We start from the raw sequence: 22,387 nt of genomic DNA, 5'->3' as shown, positions 1-22,387 counted from the left end.
CTGTTTTCCAGGACTGGCAGCCTCCATTCGCGTGCGATGTGGACAAGCTTCACTTCACACCAAGGATCCAGAGGCTCAATGAACTGGAGGTAAACTGGAAAGCTGGGCAGTACTTCTGCTCCCAAATGTGTCTGTGTGTTTTTGGGAGGTGATGTTTGCCAGAGTTGGCCATGAGCTGACAGCACTTTGGACCACAAACAGCAATTTTTAATTAGCACGGAAATTCATCTGTTTGAGAACCTGGTTAGAAACATTCCAGGCATAAAAGTAATGTTAATGCTCATTAAAGGAACATAATTTAGGTCTTTTCCACACAGGTGCTTCAGAGTAGTTAAACTGTCCAGGGCCATAGATCTGTGTCTGTATTTTGTACTCATACAGCATCTTTCAAAAGGAAAAGAGATGAAACACTTGGAGTGCTTTAAAAATAGCCAGCCTTTTGGAAGAAACAATTGCAAAATCTGGATTCAGTTTGTGGAAATTTGCTGTTCACAAGCACTTTCATTCACTGCTTCAATGAATTGACACTAAAGGGGAGTGTGAGGAGTTCTGGTTGGCTCAGTGCTGGTACCATTTGGGATAATGGTGACTCTATGCCTGATTATTCTCCTGATTCTTAGTTTTTAAAGCCCTGAAGTGGCTGTGTGAAGTGCTGGGGAGGGGCTCAGCTGCTGGCTTGGAATGCTAAGGGGGTGATTTGTGTGACCACAAGCTGTTCAGAGCTCCCTGGAGTTTGCAGACAAGCTAAACTGTACAGATATGGCTAGTTTTTACCCTAAAATTAGAGAATGTGCTGAAAATAAAATATGTCAAAATTTAAGTTACTGCTCTTACATAGCAGCAGTGCAGTGATCTAACTGTGGTAATTGCTGTGCAACCAGCCAGACTTTCCCTGCCCTGACCCATTTGTATCTTTAAAAGTGAAACAAATGCAGTTGTGAGTGAGAAGGGATAATAGAAAAAAAACTTCAAAAATTAAAAAGACCCCAAACCTGATTCATTTTTTACTTATTGCAAATCAACCAAATAGTAATAAACTATTGCAATGATTAATGTAGTAAATGCAATAAATCCTGACAATGCAGCTGGTTTAGGGAGCCTTTAGCAGTAATAACTTACTGTTTGGCTGTTCTCCCAAAGTACTTTTCTCAGTGCAGTAAAAGGTAACAAAAAGTGACTGAAGGAAAGATACAAATGCCATCAATGGTATCTGCATGGAATTTATTTTTCTTCAAATAATGAGAGGGAAAAATGCAAAATGACTCTTGCAGAGGGCAAAGCTGGACAAGCAGCTTCAGCTGCAGTGCTGTAAACCTTATATAAAACCTACATTGCTTTTAGCATGCAGTTCACTTGTTTGGTTGGTTGCTTTCAGGCTCAAACTCGTGTAAAGCTGAATTTTCTGGACCAGATTGCAAAGTTTTGGGAGCTTCAAGGATGCACACTGAAAATTCCACATGTGGAGAGGAAGATCTTGGATTTATTTCAGCTTAACAGAGTAAGACCATTATGGAAAAACTATCCTGAAGAGCTGCTGTGTTACCTCAATTCCTGGGGGGGTGTCACAGTGGGTCAGGGGAGGTTTTGGAGTATATCTAAGCTGAAAAAGTATTGCTTTGTTTAAGCTAACGTAGCTAATTGGACAGTAAGAGTAAGAATACATTATCAGGGGAAGACTGTAAGAAACACATTAACATGGAAGTTTTCCTGTGGGCTAGGAGATCACCTTTAATTTACAGCTCTTCATTAAAACTGAGCTTAGGTATACTGGTCAAGAATTATCTTAGGCTTAATTGGAGAAAGTTCCTGAACAATGACAAAAGTGAGAGGTAAAAAAAATTAATTAGAAATATGGAAGAAAAAAATCAAATTACTTTTAGGATGAAATTCATTAAACTTGTGGAGAGGTTCACGTATACTGATAGTAAGAGATGGGACTCTCCAATAGGATACATTCTTTCTCCTTTTTTAATGTTTAGGGCAGTTTTTATTGGGAAATTTTGAGTTTATTTTATAGTACTTGTTCCAGTGAAAAGAACTGAGTGTCCTGTGCTAGAAAGTTGTGTTGGGATACAAAGTGACAAATTGCAGCCAAATAAATTCTCAGAGTAGCCTGAGTGCACATGGAACACAGCTGCTGACTTCTTTGTAAATTCAACAGGTTTGTAATTCCTGAATTACAGTAATATATTACAGGTTATATGTTACATATTCCAGCTATTGCCTTAAAACAACTTCAATGTCAAGTGTGGTTTTTTAAATCTATATATTTGTTGTTTAAAATGTCCATTGGAATGTTGTCCTGCCTTTTTCTTTGAACACTGGTAGTTTTACCATTAAATATGTGACTATTTTATTTTCACTTTTTAGCTAGTTGCAGAACAAGGAGGATTTGATGTGGTTTGCAAGGAGAGAAAATGGACCAAAATAGCCACGAGGATGGGCTTTGCTCCTGGCAAAGCCGTGGGCTCGCACATCCGCGCGCATTACGAGCGAATTCTCTACCCCTACAACTTGTTCCAGTCTGGGGCGAGTCTCTTGGTAAGCTCTGCTGAAACCAACTGCTCAGTTCATGTAGCAGCCACTCTGGGAGGGTTCTCTTGGTTTCTGGAATGTTTGTGAAGCTGCATTTTGTGCCTGGTGTCATGCAGGTGACCAGATGCTGTGCTCAGCAGCTCAGGAAGGCACAGGCAAACTTTTCATTAGAAGTGAAGTTTTTAGCATTAGTCCTCCCAGGTAGCCTCTGACTCCTGTTTCCAGCAGGATCTGTTGGTATTCTGTCTTTAAGTTTACCAAAACCTCATGATAAGGGATGTTCCTGTAATGATTTCTGTAAGGCCAAGTACTGCTGCATCCATGGAGCATTCCAGATCCATCTCTCTTGCCACAGCTTGTGGGCCTGAGTGGGCACATGCCTAGAGTGACTCAGGGACTGTGCCAAGCCATGGCAAGGTTGTGGCACGTTCAGTAAGGGGGAAAAGTTGCAGAAAGCTTCCTGGCTGCTGTAGTGATGCTAACAGCGTGACCTGGGATATTTTTCAAGCTTAAATCTTCATCCTTCCTAGTCATCAATCTTTGATTTGGCCATTAAACCATAATTCAGGGTTGATTGAGAGTGGAGGCCACATAATCTCTAATGAGGAATAGGTCTGATCTTTTAGAGCAGCAGTCATTTATTTGGAAAACCAAAATTGGTTGCAGTTGCCAACATCCGTTTTTATTTCTTTGAAATGCTCTTTCCGTGATGCTCTTTCAAAGACAGGAGCGCTGACCTTTTTTAAGCAATAAATGCCCTAATCCTGTTACAAGCAATATCTCTGTGTACAGAAATCAACACAGGCCTTTACACAAAGCTAGCAAAATGAGGAAGGGATTTCATGTAACTCCAGAGAGGTTAGAATTAGACTTTTTCTGTAGGTAGTGACAATTATTTCTCAGTGAAGAACAGCTAAATTCTGCTGGCTCTTCAGAAAAAGGGGTCTTTTGCAAACAGGATAAGAACAAAATAGAGTTGAAGATAAAAATCTTCATGCTAAGGAAACTGCTGGATCAAAAATTATTTGGCTTCCCTCAAACATTCATGTTAAGTAATGGAAAGCAGCATAATTTTCTAAAGGCGTTTAATTGAAAACTTGGCATTTATATTAGGTCTGAAAACTGAGATTTCTTTTTGGGTTTTTATTGAGCCTGTGTGTTTGTTACACCTGTCTTTGCTGCCATATTTTTGAGGTGCCATTGCACAGGGAAAGATCTCATTTAAATTGTAAAACAGTGAATATGGTACCATAGTATCCTGGGAATAGAAATTTCCTGAGAGTGTCTGTCACACAGTTAACACTCACTTCATGGTTTGTTCAGTATTTAACTCTTTTAGAAGAGGTTTTTCTTCTTTAGGTGAGGATGTGCTTCATTTCAAATGACTTTTCAAGCTCTGCCTTGCAATGAGCACTTGACATCTGTCCAAACCCGTGTGGAGGCAGTTCTAGACAAGTGATGCATGGAAAGTTAACTTATTTTTTAGCTCCTCCCCTCCCCAGGCAGTTAAAATATTCCCCTCCTATATGTGGCAGACACAGATTTTTTTAATGACCTGAGAGAATTCACAGAAATAAGCTGAGTTTAGCTCACTTTTCCCTCTAATTTGATTTTTTTTTTCCCTGACAGTGTTGTCTTTCAAGTGAGTTTGTTTTACAATACGTTTTTTGAGTATCATGTCAAATGAGATTCTTTTTGGCTTCCTTTCACATGTTTTTATTAAGTGGTGCTTACCCAGATGCTTCTTGTGTAGGTGTTTGTTACTGTGTGTCTGTTCTGTGGTAATGTAAGCACCTGAGCTGTGTTTTTGGAGAAGCTGTGGCTGTTCAATGTGACAGCTGTCAGTTGGAGATGTGCTTCCTCCTTTAACAGCCTGTTGAGAGAAGCTCTTCATGCAGCTCTGGTGCTCATCCAGACAAGATTACTGCTTGTATTCACTGAGTCTTTTGATTTTTTTTTTTTCTTTATTTGGTAATACTTGAAATAGTCATTGCTTTCTTTCCTGCAAAAGCCAAAAATATGAAATTATGTAGTTTCCACTAATGACTGTGCCATAACTTTAATCTCCTCTAGATCTGTGTATAGCATTATCTGTTTGTGTGGTTTCAATACATGTTAAAGTGGCTTCAGGAGTTATTTTGACAGATATTCCAGCTGGAGATATTTCTATCTACATGCTGAAATAATGAAACTCTCTGGAGCTGTTCAGAGGGGAATAGACCGGAATAGCATGTTTTCATTAAAGCTCATGTTCAGTCCAACAGCAAAAATTCCTCAAACCAGCCAGTTTGTAATACCCAAAGCAGCTCTCCACAGGGGGTATTTGTTTTCCTTTTTATTTTGAAATTGGACTAGACAAGCCTTGGGTGTCTCCAGAGTAGTTGCAGTGAACCTGTTGGTACTGGCTCCTGCCACCTGTACCTCTCATTCCCAGCTGTAGTAACTGTGTGGCATCCCAGGGAGTCACACTGAATGCCCAGAGGGACAAGTGTCCCCTGCATGAACTGAGGTGTCCAGGATCTTCTGTCAGTGCACCTTCTGTGGTGCATTGCCCAGATGTTTCAGGATTTAAAGTGCAGCTACATTTTGGGGCCCTCAAGGTGGTCTTACTTCTGTTTTTCAGTGAATCCAGTTGACTCAGTAGTTGTGCATCTGGTCTCTTTTCCAAACTAAGGCTTTAGTGAGCTTCATACTTCCAAAGATTTATATGTGTGTGCCCCTGATAGAGATATTTCAGTGTAAGACATTTTGTCACTATAGGACACAAAGTAAAACAACACAGACACACAACTATCCAAGTTATAAAAGAGGGAAGTTTAATTTCTGACTCTAACATTTATAGATCTCTAAAAGTGACAATAGATTAGAGGATGACAGTGCTACCTCTCCAATGACACTGAACAAACAGTTTATTAAATTTCTTCTCCTCCATAAAAAAATACAAAGCAATAAGTTATTTACATAAAGTGTATGAGAAAGTTTGTTACAAGATTATAAACATTAAAAAGCTTAGAAAAACTTTAAAAAAACCAAAACAACAGACATTTCTCTGGCATCTTCATTGTTCCTGGAGAGCAATGAGCACCTCTGGAGCTTGGTGGGGCTTACCCTCCATGGATGTGTAACAGAGGTAAACCAGTTGTGTCCTACAAGTACAGGGAGCCTGACTGACTTAATTACTACTGATAAATGTCTAAACCTAGAGGAGATTAATTGTATCCCTCTCCCCCCCAATCTTTTGACTTCCTGAAGGCCTTGTGACCATTCCTGCACTGTCCTTTGTCTGCTAAAGGAGCTGCTGCTCTGTGGCTTCAGCTGAGGGGTTTTCACTTGCTCCCTGTCACTGCTGAGGGTTCAAGGATCGTGTGTGCAACCATCTTGTTGGAATCTAAGGAGATCATGGTCAGAGTGTGTGGGATGAGCTTCTGGGGAATGGTTGATGGAAGCACAACCTCACCAAAGCCTGGTTGGGACAAGGAAAGGACTGCAGAGATGGCAGCTGTGTCCTTGGTTGGAGCCAGTTGATTGTCAGTGTAGGGGTAAAGGAGGGACAGGGGAGTTCTCATCCTTAGACCTTAACAATTCCAGGTGTTCTCTTGGTCCAGCTGGTACTGTGATTCACAGCCATTCCTTACCACTGCCTTTGCCTCGGGTTAGAGAGGCACTGGGAAGTGTTTGTGCTTAAATAGGTGGTGAAAGATCATTATTTAGGAAATGTCATCTGCTGTTTTTTAAAGAACAGTGAATCCTCTTTTTTCGGGGGTTTGGGATGTTTTTTGGTTTGTTTGGTTGACTTTTTCAGGGTTTTGTGGGTGAGGTTTTTTGTTGTTTGTTTGGGGTTTTTTTGTTCCTGGGGTTTGGGTTTTTTTTAGTTTGGATTTTTGGGGGATGTTTTGAGTTTTTGGGCTTTTTTTTTTTTTTTTGTTTGTGTGTGGTTTTGTTTGGTTGGTTTTGTTTTAGGTTTTTTTTGTTTTGGGTTTGTTTGGGCACTGCACTGAAGTGAGGCACAATCTGTTGGTTTTCGAGGTTTTCTTACACTTTTGTTTAGGAAAAGCTGTTTGCCTGCCTTCTAGATCTTTGTTTTCAAGGACCATATGTCCTCTATTATCAGAAGCAGTAGAAACTCTTTTTTTGTGATAATTTTGGTTTTCACATGAGGAACTGAATGATTCAAGGACCCAGATTTTATAGACGTTATTTTCTCTTCTCTCATTTTCAACCTTTTCCTACCCATTTGCTCTTTCTGCTTGTCCATTTTCTGTTCTGAGAAATTGAGGGTTTTTTGCTATCTTCCACTGATATTGATGTCACATCATCTTCTTTCATCTTTGGTAGATGCCTCATCCATGGAAGCATTTAAGGCCAGGTTGGATGGGTCTCAGCCTTTTCTAGTGAAAGTGTCCCTGCCCATGGGACAAGGTGATCTTTAGGGTCCCTTCCAACCTAAACCCTCTGCAATCCTGTGGTTTTGGTTCCAGTGGGAGCTTTAAGGCTCTTGTGGAGAGGCAGCTGCAGTGCTCTGGGGCTCCAGACCCAACCTTTGAGCATCAGCCAGGACTCACTGGTTGTGTGCATGAGCTGCAAAGCTGAGTGGCACTGTGCATTTAATGCTGAAATTAAGTCAGCCATTTGCTTTCAGAATATAAATCTAGAGTTTACAAAGTCTAACACTGGAGGCAGTCTGAAACAAGCAGCAGCTCTGGAGGTTTCTTTGGTCATTATCACAGGCTGTCTGTGGGTGATGGTTAATGACATCCTGCCACCCTTGACTGATACTCCTTTTTTGTTAAATACTTAGTTTTTTAGCATAGACTTCACTTCTAAAATAACACTTTTTCCCTCCCCCCTCCTGGCTGTAATTTGTTTCTGAAAGTCTGTTTTCTGTGCTGTCTATAGGGCATCATCATCCTCACACCACTGCAGTGGTCTCTCTGTCCTTTACTGCTCTTTCTTGCTGAGAAAATGCTTGTGATGGGAATAGACTTAACAGAACTGGGGAAGTGTGGATCCAGCAATTTCATGAATTACTTCCTGGCAACATGAGATTTTTCTGTCTGTAGGATTTGTTGTTTACTCATTAAAAACTGTTACATTTTGTCTGCAGTTACTGAGTGTTGTGTGGCTTGACAAACGGGGAATTGTCACTAATTATTCTGTTTCTTGCCAGAGGTATGCACAGTTTTCAGCAATTAAGTGTGTTTATTCAGCAGCTTGAAAGAACTAAAACTGTTCTTGAATATTTTCCCTTCTGCCCTTAATTTAAGCAGCAGTTGTCCTCTCCAAAACATGGAAAGAGGGGAGCTCCTGCAATGTGCATAGTACAGAGCTGTATTTCAGTTAGGACAGGGATGTTTGATAGGTTGTAATTTACTTTTATATTGCTCTGTATGTTGGCATGACAGCCACTCAACCTTAGGACACTTCAGCAGTTGCAGAGTGCTGGTGACCCAGTCTGCAAAGCCCCATCTGCCAGAAGAGTTGGGCTTGGTATTCCACACAGAAAGGTTTGGTGCTCATTAACACTTAAAGGATGACTTCAGCTTTATTTAAGATCCATTATTATGGCTATTGCAGCCCTTAAACTGATGAGAAAAAGTGATGTTGTGCCTTGTTCAGATAAGTAATGTTCCATTGTCATACATGCTGTTTATTAACCCAGCACAGGAATTATTAGGGCCCTGTCTATGTTCTTTCCATGAGCCAGGAAATTGTTCTACCCTGTTTGTATTGCAAGGAGAGGCAGAAACAAAGTAATCAAATTGTCTCTTTAGTGCTTGCAGAAGCCAGATCTGAGCAGTGACACGAAGGACAAGGAGTACAAGCCCCACGACATCCCACAGCGACAGTCGGTGCCACCCTCGGAGAGCTGCCCGCCCGCCCGGCGCGCCAAGCGCCTGACCCCTGAGGTGAGCTGGGCAGAGGGACCCTGTGTGAGTGTTTGTGTGTGTGTGTGTGTGTGTGCCTCGGAACAGGTGAGCTGGGACACAGGGACCCTGTGTGAGTGTGTGTGTGTGCGCCTAGGAACAGGTGAGCTGGCTTTGGAAAAAAGCTCCCAATATTACCAGTTAGATTGTGCCTGGGCCAATCTGACCCTCGCTGCCGGGCCAAAGGCAGCAGCTGTGGTGTATCACCCCAGAGATACCTTGGCTTGCTGGTGGTTGCAGCTGGGCACTGAACAAGTCCAGGCTTGTTAGGAACCCTGTTTACCTCAGGAGGAATAGCTTCAGGCGATGGTGAAGAGAAAAAGGAGAGGATTCTGCTGGAGGGTTTAATGTCCAGAGGTTTATTCCATGGTTACAGAGGTCTGAACGTGAGCAACTGCTCCAACAGAACACGGCCGCATGGTCTGATCACCTTTTTAAGCTCAGGGACAGGGGGAGGGGAGGTACAGGTGAGCCACCAACCAGGTGAGAGGGGCAGGGTCTCAGGGGAAGATGACACCCAGAAAGGACAATGACCTCTGGGCATAGGGACATCCTTTGAACTTGACCAACCACACAACAGGCACACCTGGGAAAGTGACCTGGAAGGCCAAAATGGGACATTACAGCACACCACAACAAGCTGGGACAGAGGGACCCTGTGTGAGTGTGTGTGTGTGTGTGTGCCTAGGAACAGGTGAGCTGGGGCAGAGGGACCCTGAGCAGGGCACTCTGTGTGTGTGTGTGTTTGTGTCTAGGAACAGCTGCTTCACTGTCAGGGCTACCTAAACGTTCAGAAATGGTGAGAAACAACTGCTCACTTTGAAAGTTTAAAAAGGTTTATTAAACCTTAACAAAAATACAACATAAGAAAAAAGTCGCAGCGCTGGAAACTGCCCCTCGTGGGTACCACGTGGCTGGTTCATCTTCAATATGGATGCTCAGGCTTTTATACCCCTGGGGGTTGCATCAGCCAGCCCTGGCCCCTCTCAAAGTTTGTCAGTCAGCTCTTCTTTGCCATTTATCAGTGCAGACTGCTTTGTAACTGGATTGGGGGTCAGGTGTTGCAATGCTGCACCCCGTAAGCACCCCCAAGCTTTTCCATTCCCAACTGCCCCATGCAAGGGACACCTGTGCAGCTTCTTTGTACCTGTCCTAGATAATCTAGGCTGTCTGATGGCAGCAATACAGGGGGGGAAAGGGAACTATGGGGAGAACAGAGGACATGTAAACTACAATAACATAACTGTACATCACTAAAGCTTTTCTTAATAGTCACACAATAATAATCCCTTAATTGTGAGAGCCAATCATCTCATTATCCATCTATAACAGAAATCGTAAATAATGGGTAAGAATTGTCTGGTACTTTACCCAGTGTGTAACTGAGGTTTGATGTTCTGGGAGGCTCTGCTGTGGGGACTGTTGGTGAGGCTGTACAGTAGGGTTATGCTTTCAGCATGATATAGATACCGTGGGGCTCTTAGTTTAAAGTACAGGTGACAAATCCTGGAAGTGAAGCAGCTTTGATCTGTTGTTCCTTCTCCTTGTTCTCTAAATGTACCAGGAGGTTTCTGTACATATCTCATGAGCTGAAGCCAGCTATTAGGGTGGGGAAGATTTTGGTTATAACATCAGCATTGTTATAATTCATTTTTCACTCTTGAGTTCTATAAATTTGTGTTAATTTACCCTTGCAATATAAGGAAAAAATGCATACCATGAAGTCAGTGTGGTTTTCTATGATCTTACACGTCTCTGAGAAGCAGTGTTTGTTTGGATAAGCATGAAATGTATTGGTTATATCTCAGTATCTTCTGTGAAGACATATTTTAGGAGATCATGTGTCTCCTTTGTTGCTGGAAAACAGCAATACTTTGGCTCCAGCCTTTCCAGCCTGATGATCCTATCTCCAGAGAGTTCCTATTTCTTTTGTTTGAGCAGATGAAGAGTAGGGGAGGATATTCCCAGGAGAGGGTCTGATTAGTGGTGACATCATGAGTTAGGAAGGTCACAGTTAGTTTCAGACTCTTATTAACTCCCATTGTTCTGGTCTTGGTCTTTATTAGTGCTAATAGCACAGCATAGCTGTTGCAAATTCTGCCTGTAATTATGCTTGGTTAATGAGATACAATTAAGGGTTTCTAAAGCTTTTCCACTCAAATACCTGGTTACAAGTGGATTTATAATTCTGAGCAGACTTGAGTAGTTTGAGCTGAAACTTTCCATTTGAAGTATCTGCCTGTGGTTGAAGGATTCTTGTTCTCATGGATCCCTTAGGAATTTACAGCAGGACAAATATACACTAAAATTCCAGCTGTTTCTCTGGCAGTGGTCTCAGATGGCACTGACAAAGAGAGCACATTTTTGTCATTTTGTGGGAAACCAACTACACATCCTAAGCCAACAGACAAGGCTGCCTTCTCAGCTCTTGCCCCAAGCACCACTGATGTTGTGTACCTCATTTTTGTGGAAAGAAGATCCATAATTAAGAACATAACTGGAACACACAGCACTAAGGCTGACTTGAGCAACAGGGACTGGCTGGCTTAGCCAGGAGCTGTAGTGTTTTAAGACAGTAATTTCCTGAAATTAAGATTTGTTAATGTGAATTTAGCTGTTTCATATCAATGCAGTCAGAGAAGGTGATTAAATCCATTTTATTCAGCATTAGAGTTCCAAGCAGTTTGCATTTGCACTGACCTGGTTGCAAAAGAGAAATGTTTGGTTCATATCTCAATTTTTTGCTCTAATGCAATACACAACGATTTGTCAATGTCTTAAACTGTGAGTCTTAAATTCATTCTCATGTTTGCCAGTTTGATGTTTTCAGTTGTAAGACACCCACAGTTTTCCCTTGCCCTTTCCTACCTGGTGAGTAAACAGACAGGAGAAAATGTTCATAATGAGAAAGGAAAAGGGCAATGACTGTCTAGGCTGGCTTTGAAATGCAAAGGCTTTAAGTGCTTGATGTAGAGCAGTTCAGTGTGAAAGACCACAACAATGCAGGGGAGGTGAAAGTGAGATGACCTGATGTGATAAAAGGCTCAGGCCAGACCAAGAGCTGCTCTTGTGAAGATCGGTATCAGCTGAAGCACAAAAGGCAGAGCTGAAGCTGCAGAAACTGGGTGTCTATCCCTGCACTTGAGGCTCAGGGCATGCTGGCCCTGAGGCAGAACTGCTGCACACAATGAACAACTTCTCTTGGTGCATTTCTTAAGCAGTGGGACCTCTGATGGAGATATTTGGGCAGAGAGAACATGAAAAGTGATTAGGAAATATTGTCAAAACCAGCTCTGTAAAAATCAAAAAACCAAAACCCCCTAGATTGAACATCAGTTCCCACCCCATAGAGTACTTGGGGCTGTGTCCACTCCTGCCTTAGACCTGACACACACATCCCATCTTCTGGGCTTCAGAGAGTGGCTGAGTGATTTGTTGCATGACCTCATTTCCTTGGAGTGTTGGAGAAACCTCTTGTAACACTGAGGGATTTGAGAATTGTTCTTCCACCATCTCAAAATTTCAGGGAAGAAATGTAAGCATTAAATGGAAGAGCATTATTCTGTGGTGAAAGTTCCAAGATGTACCAACAAAGGTCCCTGCTTTGAAGACTGGAGCATGTTCTGCTCCTTAGGAGTACAAGAAAATCTGTGAAAGCACCGAGTTCCTTGTGCTTTGCTTCTTAATGGGTCCCACTGAAAGCAAACCCAAATCCTGGTATCATTATTGGCATGGATATTTTGGAGGATTTACTTTCCAATCTTCCATGTTGTTCCCTGCATCATTTCTCTCTGAACTACTTGTAAATAATTGAAGACAAGTATTTCAGAACTCCAGGTGTCAGTTTAGATTTAGTGGTTTGTAAGTATCAGATAGTTCTGAGTTTAATTGAAGTCCCCATAGTGTCTCTCTGACTCTCACTGGAACAAGGCAGGTTACAAGTCTTGAACTTTTGTGATACTTCAGAGAGGTGTTTGTGTCTCACACCAATGCAATCCACATGGTTTGAACTGGAAGAGACTTTAGGAAATGTTTAGTTGGGACTCACAGAGCCAACCTTTCCCAGAGCCAGCTGGAGATTCCAAACTCATCTCTCTGTGCTTGGGCAATCAGCCAGATCAGCTGGCACTGAGCATCTTCCCAAACACAAGTGGCAAACCAGAGTCTTCCAGCTAAGGATGTTACTGAGGGGTTTTTCCTTATTTTGTTTTTTTTCCCTTTTTAAAGGCAACCAATGTTAAAAGTGAGACTGACCCTCCAGAAGCCAGAACTCACAATCTGAGACGCAGAATGGGCTGTGCCCCTCCAAAGAGTGAAGGTGGTGAGTGAAACACAGCAGAAATGCAATTTCTGTTATTTTGCACAAATGTGTTTTAAGACCAGAACTAAAATTAGCATTTGGAACTATTCAAAGTATTTTATAAAAGAAACCAACTTTCAGTTAATTTTAAAATAGGATTTTTTGATAAAAAATTATTTTATGTATTTAAGTATTTTGGGGGGGGGTTTCTTGTAAGTGGTTGAGTTTTCTTGAAGATGATGTTTTCATTTGAAAAAGACTTACACTTCTTTGAACTTGGGTGTCTCTTCTGGAACAATCAGAAATAAGATTGGAGCAATGTTTTTATTTTGTATTTTAAATAACATCAGTCCATGAAGTTAAATAGAAGAAACTCTTTTAAGAATGTGTCAGATATCAGACACTTTTTGGAAGGAATTTGGACTTAAAATCTGGAAATTTAACTAATGAAAGCAAAGGGTGGTCTGTTTTGAGCTTAATGATAAAGTTTCCATAATATTATTAAATTGCTGCTATCAGCAGACCTGAGTCTATTTTCTCCTTAAGAAATAATTATTTGAGACTAAGAAACAATATTTAATGCCATCAAACAGAAGAATAAGCTTGCTGATAAATAATTTATCCAAATAAATACAGGAACCATTTACAACTACTCAATAATTGAAATTACCTGAGCAATCTGTCAATCTCATTTGTTCCTTCAGAATCTTTTTTTCAATAATTTGTTTAGATTATGGTGTTTTGTAATTTGAATTTTTTTCTTCAAGGAGTCTCTAAGCACTAGCCTCCCTTCCCCAAGAGTAGAAGGAAAGAGCTCTTGACAACATTCTTCAACACCACGTGGAAAGAAAACCTTAGCTGATAAACCTGCTCATAATTCAATTAAAATGAATTAAAATGGCATATACTGAAAAACTGTGGGCTGTGATAGCCAGTGCTGGCTTGTGGAGGTGTGCTGGGATTTTTGGATAACACTGACTTCTGGAGGCATTGCAGGAGTTCAAGTCTTGCCCTATGCTGACTGAACCAAGTGTAGGGGGGATAAAAATTCAGCAAACACCTTGGTGTGATGGAGTCTAACAAGCAATAAATAAAACAAATAATAACAAAGAATGCTAAGCATTGAAACATTTTGCAATACTCTCTTTTTTTTTTCCTTTGCCCAGACAAGGAAATGCGCAGTGTGGTGAAGCTCCCTGAGAAGAAAGAACTTTCTGGGGAGCCAGAGAAGGACAAATCCAAAGCCAGATCTAAAAAACCCACCAATGCTGTGAGTACCCCCTGCCTTCCTGCAGCTTTTACATGCATTTCTGGATTTCTCTAGGGTGTGTAGTAAAACCTGCTGTCACTTTGTGACATGGAAGACTCCTGGCTGCTTCCTGGAGCCCCAGGCTGAAGCACAGCAGTGTTTGTGCCTGCTGGAATATCAACAGTGCCAAAGCTTCACAGAGCTGGGAATGGCAGGATGGTTAAGTTTCATTATCTATAACTAAAGTAACTTGTTTTCTGTCTCCAAAGTACAGTCTCAAAATAAGCATGTTGAAAGCATAGTGCAGTGGAAGTGATTGTGTGAGCTGATCCCTCCCCACTGCTCTGCAACCTCAGGGGATCTCTGTGCAGGCTGTGGCCCATGGCACTTCACAGACCTGCCCCTAATTCCACAATTTCAGCACTAAATTGGAAGCTTTGTTGTTCAAATGTATCTTAAAAAACCAACTCTGTTCCTGCTCCAGCTCTCCACATGCCACCAACTATTCCCCAGAACCCCCTCCTGAAGGCAGTGGTAGTTGTCTCGCTTCTGAGAAGATAATGCTGAGATTCTTTCTGCCCATGCCATGAGTTAGGTCCCTCCTAAAACCAAACATGTTCCCATTCAATCCACACCTGTAGCTGGTACCTGAGAATGAAGGGTGCAAATACCAGAACCCTGACTCCCTCACCCCCAAATGAAAAAAGCTTGTGGGGAAGAACAGGAGATGCTGCTGCTTTTTTTTTTTTTTTTTTTTTTTTTTTTAACAACTTAAGGAAAGAAGTTCTGTCTGTCCTCTTGACTCTGTTCTGAGTTTGGGAAGAGCCTTCCAGGCTACTGCTGGTGAGAGTTGGGTGTAGGACAGGCAGCAGAGAGCCCATCCCAGGCTGGAGTGCTTGTGCCTGTTCCTTAGGGCTTGGGAGCTGCTCTGTCAGAATTAAGAGCTGCCCCCCTACCCAAAGCTCCTCTGGGAGGTTGGAGGCTTCTCTGGGGAAAATAAGGAACATCCCCAGCAACAGGAACTCCTTTCTCCAGATTTCTGTTTTCCAAGGCAATTGGTCTCAGAGGGGAATGAAACACCTGAGGCTGTACATGGAAAAGCCCATGCTGGGTTTGTGAGCCCCAGCAGGTGTGGGGGTACTCCTGCCCAGCCCCAGGTGTTGGGCTGTACCTGCCAAGGCCACAGTACTGCTGATCTGAGCTGTCCTGGCACTTGGGAAAAAAAATGCATGGAAGGGCTTGCAGCTCTTGTTTAATTACAGAGGGAGGTATTTAAACTTCTAAAAGAATATTCAGCGTGTGTTTGTCTCATTTCCATTGTAGAGATAAAGTAAGGATAAGCTTTGGGGAGTGTCACAGATGGGAGTTACCAAACTGCTTTCACCCTGAGTTACCTTCAGCTCTCCCATTGCTCCTGTGGGATTCTGTGTTGCAGGTGGATCTGTATGTGTGTCTCCTGTGTGGCAGTGGGAACGATGAGGACAGACTCCTGCTGTGTGATGGCTGTGATGACAGTTACCACACCTTCTGTTTAATTCCACCTCTCCATGATGTTCCCAAAGGGGACTGGAGGTGTCCCCAGTGTCTGGCTCAGGTAATCTGACAAATCACTGCAGTAAAGCCAAAGGCTGATTTGTATTTTCTGGGTTTTTTTAAACTGATCAGGAATAGAAAATACAATGTATTGCTATTTAAGGTTGTGCAAATAAGGTGATAGAGGTAAAGCTAAAATGAAGACTGGGAATGCTTCATATTGCAAAGCTGACACTTATTGTTTTGAGCCAAAAATTGGTGTGTCTTTGAAGAACATTTTGGGTTTTAACTGACACCTTTTCTCTGTACTTATAATTGGAGTCTCACTGGGTGCTTCAGTGTGATCATTTATGGATCTTATCCTGCTTAGCTCTACTAGAGTAAGGAGAAATTAGGCATATTAATTCATTAATGTTTATGCAGATTTACAAATAAATTTTGTAATTTGGTGAACCAAGCAGAATTTCTTCTTCTGTCTCTGCCTTTTGGAAGTGTTTTCATTTCAGTGGTGTCCTTCCTTCTTACCACTCAGAAGCTGTTACAGGAGCCCATTTGTGTAACTCTGAGCACGATGTTGTGTGAATGGGTTACAGAACCAATTTCCTTTTCCTTTGCAGGAGTGTAACAAGCCTCAGGAAGCCTTTGGGTTTGAGCAAGCAGCACGAGACTACACCCTGCGCACATTCGGGGAAATGGCCGATGCCTTCAAGTCAGACTATTTTAACATGCCAGTACATGTATGTTCCTGCTTCATCCTCGTCTTGTGTACAGTTCATTTGTGTGGTTAGCTAAATTAGGTATATCTAGGGAGGGAGGAAAGGAGGGGTTCTGGTTTTGAATGGAATGAAATCCCAAATCAGAGGTTCTCATTTACATCAGCAAATCCTAGCTATTGCTGGTTCGTGGTTTCTTGTTCCACCAGCTGCTTGTGTTTTTATTTGGTCTTTTCCCACTTTAGAAGAAGTGTCTGTAGGCAAGAGAACAGTGACTGTCAGGCACTCCTGAGAGAACAGGGCAGCAGCATCTCCTGGAGCCACATCTCTGCTGCAGTTGTTTTTCTCTTGTTGAAACAATTTTAAAATGGAGATAAGCTTCAAGCTAATGGAGGTTCCTCCCTGAGACAGCTTTGATGCACATGCTCCTCATCTACTGATTCCTCAAACATACTCCCTTTTTTTCTCATACCTAGATGGTCCCCACTGAGCTGGTTGAAAAAGAATTTTGGAGACTTGTCAGTACCATTGAAGAGGATGTGACAGTGGAGTACGGAGCTGACATTGCTTCAAAGGAGTTTGGCAGTGGCTTCCCTGTTAGAGGTGGGAAGTTTAAAGTTAGACCAGAAGAAGAGGTAGGTCTTTGAGTTCACTGTGGTTGTTTTTATTGCAGTTTTTCATGGGATAGCTCTTCTTGGTTTAAAGCACAATAATTGAACTGGGTTGCAAAGAGTTTTGTGTATCTGGCAGAGTATTTAAGAGCAGAGCTACACTGGGATTTTGAATAAATAAAATTTGCTGTGATCAGCCATTCAAAGCCATAGGTTTATTCTAGTAGTTATTTATTAACTTCCAAACCAAATAAAACCAAATTAAAAAGGTGTCATTTTAACAAAACAGGGCAGGTCAGGATTGTGAAAGAGGCAAAGACAATGGAGGCTTTAGTCTTTGAGTCATTGACTTGTTTCTTATATTCCTCAGCTGGGAAAAGTGCTTCTCTTCCATTGCTCTTGAGTAGATTTATTTTCTTGGGTTTTCTCCTCCTGTTGTATAAACCTGTGACTGTTCTGCTCCATTTTCAGGAATACCTTGATAGTGGCTGGAATTTAAACAACATGCCTGTGATGGAGCAGTCTGTGCTTGCTCACATCACTGCAGACATCTGTGGGATGAAACTGCCCTGGCTGTACGTAGGAATGTGCTTTTCCTCATTTTGTTGGCATATAGAAGACCATTGGAGCTATTCCATTAACTATCTGCATTGGTGAGTTTGAGGAATAAACCCAGTCTAGGAAACAATCTCCCTTTCCTTCCCTATTCTCCTTAATTAGTGGACTAAAAGCAGATTTGCAGAGCTCAGCCAGAGTAACCTGCTGTCCTGTTGCAGCAGGGTCAAATCTGACAGTGTAATTCCTACATTGATTTACTTTTGGACAAGAGGTCATGTTTTGGAAAGAGACATCCATTCCCAGTTTTAAAAAATCCATGAAAGATGCAGCAGATACTCCATCAAATGTTTTATTATATTCAGTATAAACTAAAAACCATGTGAGTTTTCTTTTAACAATCATCCAACTTCAGCTTAGCAACTCAGTTCCGGCAGGTTTTGTCTGTTGGATGGATCATGCTGTCATAAATCCTCTCATCAAGCCAACACTTGTCAGCTGTAATCAGGACAGATCTTTACCATCTCTTTGATATTCTAAATAGACTGAACTCCTTGAACTTCTCACCTTACAACAGCTTTTCTAGAGTCTGGATTATGCTTGTCACTCTTCCTGAAACCTGTCAAGCTCTTTCTCTTTCCTAGTTCATACGAGTATTCAAGCAGAATGGTAAAACCAATGCCAGCTGCTGTTCAGTGGGTCCTTTTTTTGCTTGATTATTCAGTTGCTGCTCCTTGAAATAGCAGCTTCTGCAGTGCAGCCCAAGAGCCAGTGACTTAATTCACTTGTTTTCATGGTGCTTACTGTTAAAAAAACAAATGTTTGAGTGAAAATAAGCAAAGGAGTGACAGTATTACATGGTAAAAACAATCTATCTTGTTATGTGTTACTGCTTTTTTTTCCCTCTTTGTCTGAGTCTTCAGTCAGACTGAAAACTGTGGGTGGAAGAGGAGATTGCAGCACAGATTTCATTCCTTCTAGGAGCATTTCCCTCACTGTTCATAGAATGTCCTCCATAGTGTGCCCCAAATTGCATTGTTGTCTGCAGATGGCCAGGAAGGTGTGGCAGTGCATATGAGTTCTTGTGCATACATGAGATACATCCAGACATAAAAAGTTACTTGACCTGCTTTCAATTTATTTATCCTCCATCTGAAAAGTCATTGATGTCCTTTCATTTGCAGATAGCCTTCATTCCCCTTCCGTGCAGGGGTTTAAATCTGCATGGGAGGGCAACGTGCATTTGAAGTTAAAGCTGTTCTTGGCCAGAGCAGTCTGAACAACCTGCTTCTGCAGAGACAGTGCTCCAAACTGTGAATCAAAGACTCCAAAAAGCAGGACTGGTTCTTGGGAGAGTCCTAGGGATGGCATGTCCATCTTCAACATTCCCATGTGCCTTGTAGGGGCCTGTGTCCTGCCTGGTGCAGTGTTGTGAGCAGCTAACCCCAAGGGACCCAGGCTGCAGCAGCAGAGCACTCCTAGGGTTGGAGACAGTAGTAATCCTACAGAACTCTGAATTCTGTGTTGGTTCTAGAAATGGTAAAAGGGAAAAAAACCCCCAAACCTTTGCTCTAAAGATGCTTGGCAATAAATAAGATGTCAGTCCTGGACAGAGGAAGAACTGCCATCATTGCTTCTAGTATGTGTACAGGCGAGGATGTGGAGCAGTCAGGAAGCAGAGCAAAAAAACCTGTGACATCCACTGCTGCTCCCTCAGGCTGGCACCTCAACACCTGCATTAGAACTGTCTGTAACTTGTTCCCCTGAGTCCAGAGACCCCCAGTTCCAATATCTTGCTTCAAGTTTACACAGTTCATGTCTGTTGTGTTACCCATTCCTCAGTGCTGGTATTTGTGAGGGAGCAGAACTCTTGACTAGCCCAGTCCAGACACAGAATGGATTTTAGTTGCATCTGTGGTTGGTTTTCCTGGACTCCTTGTCCCAGAATGGTGGCCAGGCCCAAGGCTACAAAGTCATTTAATACTCTGTAACAACTCCTTGTGTGTAACTCCCTGTGTGTAGCTGCCCTTCCACAGTCCATCCTGCTGGCTCTCCTCTTCCCCTGACACAGGGGCTGTGTAAGTATAGGAATGAACTCCTAGGGATGAGAGGTAGACTTCTGGATTCACACTTCACTTTTATATTTTGGAATCCTCCCAATTACTTCATGATTGATGGAACTGACTGTTGGGTCAGTTTTAGTCTGCCAACTCTTCAGAAGTCTTGGAATAAGGTGATTTGTCTGTTTTCCTTTCTAAATACCTTTTCTAACTTCATTCTTTCTAAGGCCCTGGAGGCATTTTTGTCTCAGTGCTGCAGTGAGCCAGTGTCAGTGTAAGCTTGTAACAGTATCTGCTGGAACACATCTGCATCCCCTTAATTCTCTCAGCTGGCTTGCATCGAGTGCTGAAAGTTCTTTGTTTCTACTCTGCATATGGATTTTTTTCCCCTTGAAGTCTTGCATAATTTGGAAGTTTAATTTCTACTTCCTATGTGTTGCTTTTATGGCAGCTATACATAAGACAGAAAGAACTGGCTTTGGTTGTTGGACCCAAGAGGGAGTTTGTGTTCATGAGAAAAGACAGGCAGCTTATGATTTGAAGTTGTGCTGGAATCAGCAGAATTTCACTGAGGACTTCTTCAGACTTTTTCTCCCTCCCCCACAATATTTGAAGTACCTGCTCAGAAGTGTAGGCAGTTAAAAACAGGTCTGGAGAAGAGGGACCTGTGTAAAATGTGAAGATTCAGGAATGTACAGCACCTTTGCATTCCTTCCTGGTGATATGCCCTTCCTTTGACATGGTGTATTTTAAAGCAGAAGACTAAAAATGTAACTTAAAGTTTGCTTATATTTAACTTTTTTTAATAATCTTGCAGGGGGGAGCCTAAAACGTGGTATGGAGCCCCAGGGTACGCAGCTGAGCAGCTGGAGGATGTAATGAAGAAACTTGCTCCAGAGCTATTTGAGTCCCAGCCAGATCTCTTGCACCAACTTGTCACCATAATGAACCCGAACACTTTGATGGCCCACGGGGTGCCTGTATGTGTCAGACTCCTGTGCTACTCCCCCAACCAACCCTCTTTGATTGGAACTCTACTTAAAGCTGATAATTGAAGCCACTTTTATTACAGAGGTGGTGTGGTGGTTTCCATGTGTGTTGCATCTTCCTTATCCACTAAAATGTGCCAGTGTGAACAGATGAGCAATGGAATTGTTGCCTTTGGAGTCAACTGGCAGACTCTTCTCTGGAGATCTATCTTGGATAATTCTATTTCTGTGTCTCAGCTGAAAGGTTTAGGCTTTACCTTTGGAACAATGGCAGGAGCTCTTGTATGTCTGTTCAATCAGACACAGTTTTTTTGGCATAGAGTTTCTGTCAAGGCCCCAAACCCCATTCTTCCTTTATTTTGTCATCCACATTCTCTTATTTTTCCTGGATAAGTCCTTAGGTATTTAAAAAACATTTTTTCATCAGATTTCATCTTATTCCATACTAGATTATTCATGGGAATTATGTCCCTTTACAACTTAATTGGCTTTTGATGGGCTGACCTTGGGACTTTAAGGAAAATCTGGAAAAAGTAGCAAAATTGTTTGTCTCCTATGGTAGCCTCCAAAATGGAAGAATGCAGGATGACTTGCCTGCTTTCATGCTGACTGTGTGGCCCCAACAGTCTTAGATGAACAATAATATGAATGTTAAGGTTCCCAATTTCTCTCCCCCTTCAGCTGCACATTGGAGAGAGCTGGATCTGTGTTGACCCTAACCCTGAGGTGTGAGGAGCACAAGGCCCAGGCAGCCAACCTAGAACTGTTCAGAGAGGGGTGTGGCTGAGTGGAACCCAGGCTTTCCATGGTTTTATGTGACACTTTAGCAGCTGCCAGTTGTAATTCTTGGGCTTGTGATTTAAACTCTGGGAAGTCCTCACAGAAGTTACTGCGAGCTGGAAATCCATGTTCTCCTCCCCATCTGTGTTTGGGTGTGAGCTGACCCTGGCCTGTCTGTCCCTCCAGGTGTACAGAACCAACCAGTGTGCAGGGGAGTTTGTTATCACCTTTCCCAGAGCTTACCACAGCGGCTTCAACCAGGGCTTCAACTTTGCTGAAGCTGTGAACTTCTGCACCGTGGACTGGGTATGTTCCAAACCAGTTTTTCCCTAAGTGAGCAGTTCCAAAGCTGTTCCTAGCTGCTCTATAGCTCTGATTTATTGCTGAGGCACAAATCTAGGCCACAGATCAGAAGGAGCCTGTTACTGTGTTTGCTGAAGGTTTGTCATGCACTGAGCTGCAGGCTGCCTCTGGTTCTGAAGATTTAGTTTGGAATTATGTGTCAGGGCTGATGTAACTTTTGCAGCAGGAGGGAGGCACAGTTCTCTGCATGCCTGGAGTATGAGATGCACCAGTGTTGCTCATTTTTGTGTTCCCAAATTCCATCTCAAATCAAAAGCTGGAATGATAAAATTTCCTAGTTTATTGCACTGGGAATTCTCTAAGTGCTTTCTGCAGCTGGAAACCAAATCCAACTTGGACATCTTTTCTGCTTTAGCTTCTGTGATAAAGTTAGATAATACATGTAGCACATTACTAAAAGTTAAAGACATTGATAGTCCTCTTGTAGGGGAAAAAACAAGAATTGCATCTCATGTGAGAGCATCCTCTTAGGTAGCAGAGGTACTCTAGGTTTTTAGGGAAAGACACCTTAACGGGAAGAGAGCAGAAAGTTCTCAAGTTCAGATAGAAGGTTTACAGAGCAGTGCATCATTCCTAGTGAGCTTCACTCAGCTCTCAGAACTGGCAGAGATGGGCACACATTACAGTTATTAGGTTAGAGTTATTGAGTAAGATCTTTGTCTTTTTAAAAATAAACACAAATGGAGGACAGTTGCTCCTAAGTTACAAGTAATTTTACCTTGATAGAAGGTGACTCAGATACACAGTGCTGTCTGATCTCACAAAGGTTCTTCTA

At 42.2% G+C, this 22,387-nt stretch overlaps 1 protein-coding gene across 1 annotated transcript in view; it reads left to right on the top strand.

Moving 5' to 3' along the window:
• Nucleotides 1-22,387, top strand: part of KDM5B (lysine demethylase 5B) — a 58,022-nt gene that overhangs the window by 12,568 nt on the left and 23,067 nt on the right. Inside the window, exons 2-13 of the mRNA XM_058039768.1 lie at nt 12-89; nt 1,376-1,498; nt 2,371-2,541; nt 8,307-8,441; nt 12,687-12,780; nt 13,926-14,029; nt 15,444-15,602; nt 16,159-16,278; nt 16,731-16,889; nt 17,337-17,518; nt 20,298-20,460; nt 21,436-21,555. Coding sequence (XP_057895751.1) covers nt 12-89; nt 1,376-1,498; nt 2,371-2,541; nt 8,307-8,441; nt 12,687-12,780; nt 13,926-14,029; nt 15,444-15,602; nt 16,159-16,278; nt 16,731-16,889; nt 17,337-17,518; nt 20,298-20,460; nt 21,436-21,555 — 1,608 coding nt within the window. The remainder of the gene's footprint in view (nt 1-11; nt 90-1,375; nt 1,499-2,370; nt 2,542-8,306; nt 8,442-12,686; nt 12,781-13,925; nt 14,030-15,443; nt 15,603-16,158; nt 16,279-16,730; nt 16,890-17,336; nt 17,519-20,297; nt 20,461-21,435; nt 21,556-22,387) is intronic.

Source organism: Melospiza georgiana, chromosome 23 (genome assembly GCF_028018845.1).
Source record: "Melospiza georgiana isolate bMelGeo1 chromosome 23, bMelGeo1.pri, whole genome shotgun sequence".
Classification (NCBI taxonomy): Eukaryota; Metazoa; Chordata; class Aves; order Passeriformes; family Passerellidae; genus Melospiza; species Melospiza georgiana.
The sequence above is the reverse complement of the archived record's forward strand: the minus strand, read 5'-3'. Positions and strand labels throughout refer to the sequence as shown.